The sequence below is a fragment of the Gekko japonicus genome, unplaced genomic scaffold, assembly GCF_001447785.1.
Source record: "Gekko japonicus isolate JY-2015 unplaced genomic scaffold, Gekko_japonicus_V1.1 scaffold2445, whole genome shotgun sequence".
NCBI classification, from domain to species: Eukaryota; Metazoa; Chordata; class Lepidosauria; order Squamata; family Gekkonidae; genus Gekko; species Gekko japonicus.
Genome location: NW_015169251.1, coordinates 69,182 through 77,344, shown reverse-complemented (window position 1 = coordinate 77,344; position 8,163 = coordinate 69,182). Strand labels below are relative to the sequence as shown.

Sequence of the window (8,163 nt, the reverse complement as noted above, 5' to 3'; positions counted from 1 at the left end):
CGCGGAGGGGGGGGGGGGGGTGTCCAGTCCCGCTCCATGAGTCTTCTGGTGTGCACACAAAGCATGCTCGCCACGATGACATCACCTAGAAGTGACGTCATCATGCCAGGTACGTCAGCAGGATGCTCTAGCATTTGAGAAAAAACTCTATGGTCGCCATAGAGTTTTTGCCCAAATGCTAGGGCGTCCCCAGTTCAATGTCACCTCTGGGTGACATCATCGCGCCAGGCACGTCAGGCAGGACGGGGCTCTTTGGGATGGGGCTATCCCTACTGGCCAGCTGACTGGTAGCGGATCGGGACCCCCAAAATCAGGAGAACCCTCGCCCCCATTAGGGGGATGGCAGCCCTATTAATGGGAGATGACTATACACAAACATACCAAAATGTGCTTAGATATCATTACAGCTGGGGGAAGGCTTGCCAGTTTCCTGGTGGGGCCAGGGTATTCCTGGCTCACACTTCCACTGAAAAACCAGAAGTGACATCAATATGCTGTACAAATAGTTGAATGCTCTATCGGGAAACTCTATGATAATTCCTAAGGAGGTGTGACATCCCTTCTGGGTTTTTCCCAGAAGGGATTTCCCGCTGTTGCTGGCCATGGTTGGGAACAGGGATTAAATCAAAGGCTTCATATAAGGGGGAGTTTGAGGCTTCACAAAAGAGGGAGTCTAAGGCCTATGGATCCACCAAAGAGAATGGGGCCAGCAGCTGGTAGCGTTATCAAGAACAAGGTGGGGACTGGAGTTCTCCGACAATAGATTTCCAGACTAGAGAAATCAGATTCTCTGAGAAATTAGCATCTTTGTAGGGTAGACTCTATGGTATACAACAGAGTGTGAAAGAAACTAGGCTCTAGAAGCCCTAGAGTAGCATTACGTCCTTGCTGAGCTCCCTGCCCTTCCCAAACTCTGCCCCCCTCAGGCACCACCCCCAAATCCCCAAGAAATCCCGAAGCTGGAGTTGGCAGTCCTAGCAATTGGAGTCACTAGGCTATATCTGGCTACCTGAGCCTTGAAACACCTATAACTCAATATTTACTTACAGGGCTTTTTTTGTAGAAAAAGCCCAGCAGGAACTCATTAGCATAATAGGCCACACCCAACAGCAGAAACCTATTAGCATATTAGGCCACACCCCTGACAGCACAGATCAATAGCCTATTAGGTCACACCCCCATGTTACCAGAAGTGTGGTCATCCAGCCACACCCACCTTTTGCTTCTTCTTCTGTTTACCTTGTTTGTTGTCAAAACCCAGAGCTTTTTTGTATGTTAGGCCACACACCCCTAATGTAGCCAATCCTAATGAGTTTCTGCTGTTGGGTGTGGCCTATTATGCTAATGAGTTCCTGCTGGGCGTGGCCAACTCGGGAGCCTGCCGGAACTCCGTTCCCGTGCGTTCCTGCCCCAAAATAGCCCTGTTTACTTATGTGCCTGAGCAACTGGTGTTCTGTTGTGACAGTAGGAGAGAGGGAGGGAGGCAAAGTGCCACTGGCTTCAGTCTTTACAGAATGGAAACTCTTACAAGGCAACCAAAGAAGTTGCTCCATGAACATGTGGACGTATGTTCTGAGTTTGCTGTAGAATTACCTTCTTTGAATTTGTAGGTCTCAGTAACATCCATTTTTTCATCCGTACCCAGTGCCTTGGTCAGAATTAGTTTCCCAATGTGGGTCTTGTCAATATATTTAACCTCCTTCTTCCCATTTGTCATAACGTTCGAGTAGACAACATCACTGTTAACCTAATAAATAAAGGGAAAGCATTAAGTCACACGCTGAGTCAAGACGCAGAGGGTCAGTACATGCCTAAATAATGTGTCATGAAATTCCTGTCATACACACCATGAGAAAGAAATTAATGAAATAATTAAAGGCTACCACGAGTACCAAGAAAAGACTGAACACTATAAACCCCGTGCATAGAACACATTGATCTAGAAGGTCAAAAAGGACAAGCGTATTTTCCACACATATCAACCAGGTTGGCTCAGCCCTTCTGTCCGAAGACTTCTCTGTGGTCATATGGCCGGCATGACGAAACGTCGAGGCGCATGGAACGCTGTTACCTTCCCACCGAAGCGGTACCTATTTATCTACTTGCAATTTCTTCCTTTTGCACTGCTAGGCTGGCAGGAGCTGGGGCCAGAGACGGGAGCTCACTCCGTCCCACGGCACTAGGGTCTTGAACTGCCGAGCTACAGATCTTCCAGTTTGCACCTCAGCATCTTAACCTCTGAGCCACCACGGCCACATCAATTGATTTAGAAGGGTGTAACTCTGCTCTGACCTGCATAGCTCAGGTCAGCCCAATCTCATCAGATCTCATGAAGCTAAGCAGGGTTGTCCATGGCTAGTATTTAGATGGGAGATCCCTAAGGAATACCAGGGTCGTGACATGGAGGCAGGCAATGGCAAACCACCTCTGAAGGTCTCTTGCCTTGAAAACCCTACAGGGGTCGCTATATGTCAACTGCGACTTGACGGCACTTTTCCACCACTGTTAAGCCTTCTAGGAAAGAATGGTATTGCTGAACTTCCATGCCGTACCTATCATGTTATTACATAGTAGTAATGATGACTGTGCTGCCTGATTTAAATAGGCGACATGACATTATTTCATTACAGTCATGGTTCCCACTGATGCTGGTCAGAGAAGAACACTTGGCACAGATGCATACCTCTGCAAAGATGAAAGGAGAATCAAACTGGAAGCAGACATGCCCATGTTTAATGGCTTGAACTGAAGCGGGACCACACCGGTACATGCCTGAATATGGAGAGCAGAAAACGGGTTATAAGTTTCGATTGTCCTGAAGTACCACTGGAGCCCTCCCATCCTTATTTATTTCCAGAGCAGGGACCAGCCAGAAATTGTAGAGAGGGAAGAGAAGGATGACAAGGGCACACGGTAATAGGGGAAATCAGGCCACAAAATGATTGATTAGACATTCTTCTGTTCTTGGCATGGGATGGGCAGGGAATGCGGGGAGCTCCTGACAGTCTGGAGGAACTGGTTTGAGATAAGAAGCGGTGGAGGCCAGTGGCCTGTCTTCTTGGAGACCCGGCTGACACATCAGGCTTGGGACCCGGAGACTCTTACGGGGAACCTATCCCTGCATAGCCCCTCTGGTCTGTTGAGGTGGCCTCACCCTTTGAACCATCCTGATACCAGACTGCCGGCCAAGAGGGTAGAGTTGCCAACCCCCAGGTGGTGCTTGGAGATCTCCTGGGATCACAGCTGATCTCCAGACAACAGAGATAAGTTCCCCTGGAGAAAACGGCCGCTTTGGAGGGGAGGATCTAAGTTAGGGCAGTATGCTAAAGTCCTTCCCCTCCCCATACCTGCCCACCCCAGGCCCCATCTCCAAATCTCAAAGAATTTCCCAACCCAGAGCTGGCAGCCCTGCACTGGAGACAGCACAGCCCCCTACCGGCACAAACAAGCCGAGGGTATAACCATCCTTTCCCATTTTACTGCCCCCTGCCGGTCACTCGGGGCACAACAGATACCACCATTCGTGGCCAGGAGCCAGATTTGCTGTATCCTTTCTTGTCTGGGAGCTTCTAACCACTATTATTAAGGTTATCGTATCGCCAATGTGCATCGCATTTTACAAAGCTCAGGAGGACAGGTCCTTGTCCTGAGGGTCTTACAATCTAACAATTGAGAGAGGGAAGATAACAAAGAAGGAAAGGGAGGTGCAGGCAGGGCTAAAGAGAGGAACAATATTTGGGCTTCATTTCAGCAGGGAAGAGAAACTAGCTGTCAGCCGTGAGCCATTGCAAAAAAAAAAAGAAAGAAAAGAAAAAGCAGCAAAGTTACCAAAAGGTTACATAATTAAAGCAGAGTCAATACATATCAAATTTACAAACACTTGTAGCAGACGTTTGACAGCGAGACATAATGCATGAAATTATTTTCCTCTCTCAGACAGCAAAAATAAAATCTCATTAAAACCAACATGATCCATAAGGTATCATTACAAAAAGAGCATCCTGAATGTAATTTGCTCAGATTCCGTCTGCAATTAACGCAAAATGGCCACTACCCGTCCTTCTGGCCTTAGAGCTTCAAAGTTGTTCAGGAACTCCAGGACACAAGGACCAAATTACATTTAATGGGACAATTAAGCATATCATCTACAGCACGCTTACAGAGTGGCTTCCCATGTGCCTCAGCAGGGCCCACGACTGCCGTGCCCCCAACGGTGCCCCTTTCCCCCACCTACTTGCTTGCGAATGTTGCACCACCCATATTCCTGGCTGCATGTGTTGCCCAATGGCTCTGGCAAAGGATGTACTTTGTCCGCAGGGCTATAAGTGTGTAAGCCTGCAACTCATTTTCCTGCTGCTCAGCTTCTGTTGACTCAAGGTTGGTTACACAGGGCTCCTCTTCTCCTGAGGCGTCCTCGCTATCACTGAGACCTGGCTGACTCATGACAAGAAGCTGAATCTGGCAACCCTACCCCCCATCCCCTGCTGGTGGCTGAGGGGGGCCTGGCAACCTTAGGTGGGGGGCACGTGGGTTGGTAGGCAGGAAGGGAGATCTGGGTGGGTGCTGGGCTGCTGGGCACTTCCTGCCCAGGGTCCCCTGAGACCTGGAATCAGCCCTGAGTGTACCTCTGAATAACAGATGCTGGGGACAAACACGAAGGGGAGGGGATGGCTGTTTCTTTCATGCCCTTCTTGTGAGTTTCCCAGAGGCATCTTGCCCCTGTTGGAAACAAAATGCTGAACTTGATGGTCCCTTAGTCTGATTTGGTGTAGTGGGAGAACCAGTTTGGTGTAGTAGTTAAGTGCGCAGACTCTAATCTGGGATAACCAGGTTTGATTCCCCACTCCTCCATTTGCAACTGCTAGATGACCTTGGGCAAGCCATAGTTCTGTCAGAGCTGTTCTTGAAAGAGCATTTCTTGAAAGAACTCTCTCAGCCCCACCTACCTCACAGGGTGTTTGTTGTGGGGAAGGGAAGGGAAGGGAGATTGTAAGCCGCTCAGACTCCTTTGGGTAGTGAAGGGCAGGGTATAAATCCTGTCTCTTCTTCTTCTTCTTCTTCTTTAGCAGGACTGTTCCCATGTTCTTATGAAGTCTGTTAAAAATCTGTTATTGATTGAAATGGATTGCACGACATTGCTAATTATCCTGGCTGACAAGAAGCTGGGTGTTGTTTTGTGGACTTGAAATGGTCTAATTGTTTACTGTTAGCTTCTAAATATTCAGTCTTGTTTTGTCTGTCTCTGCAGGACTGGAACAGGAAGATTCCTAATCAGGTTTCTACTGTCCTACCATGAAAAATAAGATAGTGAACTCCAGTTTGGCAGTCACCCTCTTATATTGACAATACTCGTCCCATTAGGATGGACAAGAAATGGACAACCACCACAAGCCATTGATCTGAATCCAGGCACAAGATAGTGAGGAACAGAAAAGTTAGCTTTTTACTGACACTATTTAGAGTGTGATAAATGCAATGAAAAATATTCTATGTTCTTGTTCTCTGTTAATGAAAGCTCTAATATTCTTGAATCTATTTCAAAGGTGAATTCATTTTGGGCAGATGTTGTTGCTCGTTAATTGGAAATGTCAAGTAGTTTGAAGTTTTTGTTCCTTGTTTTAAATTAAAATTACAGCTATATGCTAAGTGTACTATCATGATTCACTTAGCAATACTTTAATTTAATATTCCTTGGGTTTTTTTACTTTCTTTTGTGAGAAATTCTGTCTTAATTATTCAGTGAATATTTATTTATTTTCACATCATTTAGTCATCCTTTCTCACTGAGACTCAAGATGGATTGCAATTTCCATTTGCTTGTTTTTATCTAATCTTGAAAACTCCTATAAATATTTTTAAAGCCTGTTAAGATTTTTATTCTTGGTCTGTTTAATCAAATGGACAGATCCTAATATTTGTGTGCATAACACCATGTATCTATTTATCAAATTTATATCCTGCTCCTTCTCCCTTGAATGGGCCTTGAGACAGCTAACAACATATAAAATACATTCAGTAAAACAGTACAAAAATACAATAAATAAACTTTAAAAATACAGAATGATTAAAAATCTATCCCGGTTAAAATCTATCCATTGTCAAGCAGGGTAGGATGGTTGGATGGTGAAGACACAACTGGAGCATCATTTACCAGCTGCCTGGTGGATACAAGAACTCGTGGGCACTCAATGCAATTGAGGACAGTTGGGTTAGAACGAGAAAAAGGAAGTACTTCTTCACCCAAAGAGTGATTAACACATGGAATTCACTGCCCAGCCACAAGGTATAGATAGGAACTCTCGGTCTGGGGCAAGTGGTGCTCTGTATTCTTGGTGCTTGGTGGGGGCAACAGTGGGAGGGTTTCTAGTGTCCTGGCCCCACTGGTGGATCTCCTGATGGCACCTGGTATTTTTGGCCACTGTGTGACAGAGTGTTGGACTGGATGGGCCACTGGCCTGATCCAACATTGGCTTCTCTTATCTTCTTAATCACCCAAAGGCCACCCAAAAAAGGCAGCTGGTTACAAAAGACAGAGGCCACTATCGAGAAGGCCCTCACCTTCATTGACACAAAGCAGACAGTTTGTGGACCAGGGACCTCCAATAAATTTTGAGATGAAGATCAGAGAAGACAGAGAAGATCATGGCAGGAGGGGCAGTTCCAAAGGTTTGAGGGTCCCAGGCAGTGTTCCCTCTAAGCTGCACCAGCCTGTGCTGGTGCACAAATTCCCAGCACACAGCACACAGATCCTTGACTGGGCTCAGGGCAAGGAAACTCTCCCCCACCTCCCTTCTTGGGGCTGCTGCTGTGCGGCAGCCTGCCCAGCTCCCTCCATTACATGGGGGGGGGGGCGGAGTAATTAAATGGGACCCTGTTTTTATAGGATTATAGAATTGGAAGGGACCTCCAGAGTCATCTAGTCCAACTCCCTGCACAATGCAGGAAATTCACACCTCACCCGCCCCCAAACCCCCACTGTTATGTATTGAAAACCATGTTAAACTTCGGTCTGAAACAAGATTGTACATAGACCAATCAGAGCTGCACAAATGTCTGGAGGGAAGCACTCTGATTGGACTTTATCTGTACATAGTTATTGGTTGTTAGCTGACATGTGGGCGTGGCTACCCAAGCCCGGACTGTTTAAAAGAGAGCCTGTTGCTCTATGTTTTTGTCTCGTTCTTGATTTCTTCTGAGTACGTTGAATAAAGCTGAATCACTGTTCACTAGCTGTGTTGAGTCTTGTACTTAACACCCAGTGACCCCTGTTCCATGCCCCGAAGAGGCACAGAGCCAAGACTCCCCTCCCCCCACCGGCTGAGGTCTCCTCCCCCTCCCTGGGGAAGAATCTGAAGCCCTTTATTGCTGCCCCCCCGAGGTGTCATTTCCCTAGAAAGCACTTTCCTGGGGGCATCTTCTGGGGGGGGGGCTGTAACTTGGACCCCATAAAGCCAATTCTCACCAAACCTGGCTTCCTCGCCAAAGGGCAGTTAGAGGAGAGTCAGCTGAAGGTCCTCTGCAAGTTTGTTGTCTCCAGCTTGCACAGGATCTGTTCTACACACTCCTGAACCTGCGCCTGTCAAAAGGACCGCCTTTATCTGCCCTCCAAGTCTGGCGTTTCTAGCTTGGCACAGGGTCCGTTCAAAACACTCCTGAACCTGTGTCTGATCATTTTTGACAGGTGCAGGTTGAGGAGTGTATAGAACAGATCCTGTGCAAGCTGGAGACAACAAACCTGTGGAGGAGACTCTGGGGGAGGTCCCCTGTGAGTTTGGTGTCTCTGGCTTACACAGGATCCTACCCTCAACCCCGTATGTAAGGCTTCAGGAAGTCTGTTTCAAAAAGTCTGAAGGTGTGTGCATGTACATGAAAGCTTATTTGTTGTTGTTCAGTCGCACAGTCGAGTCTGACTCTTTGCGACCCCATGGACCAGATCACGCCAGGCCTTCCGGTCTTCCGCCGTCCTCTGAAGTTTGCTCAACTTTATGTTCGTTGCATCTATGACACTGTCTAACCATCTCATCCTTTGCCGTCCCCGTCTTCTTTGACCTTCAAATTTCCCAGAATTAAATTTGGTTGGTCTTAAAGGTGCCACTGGACTCCAACTTTGTTCTGTTCCTGGAAGACTGGGCACCAGTGCCTCACTGGACCCACCTCTCTTCT

At 47.3% G+C, this 8,163-nt stretch overlaps 1 protein-coding gene across 1 annotated transcript in view; it reads right to left on the bottom strand.

Moving 5' to 3' along the window:
- The window catches only part of LOC107114882 (coagulation factor XIII A chain-like), a gene marked incomplete at its 5' end in the record, with an annotated part of 73,623 nt that overhangs the window by 25,288 nt on the left and 40,172 nt on the right, over positions 1-8,163 (bottom strand). Inside the window, 2 exons of the mRNA XM_015416488.1 lie at positions 1,594-1,747; positions 2,684-2,772. Of these exons, the coding sequence (XP_015271974.1) occupies positions 1,594-1,747; positions 2,684-2,772 (243 nt within the window). The remainder of the gene's footprint in view (positions 1-1,593; positions 1,748-2,683; positions 2,773-8,163) is intronic.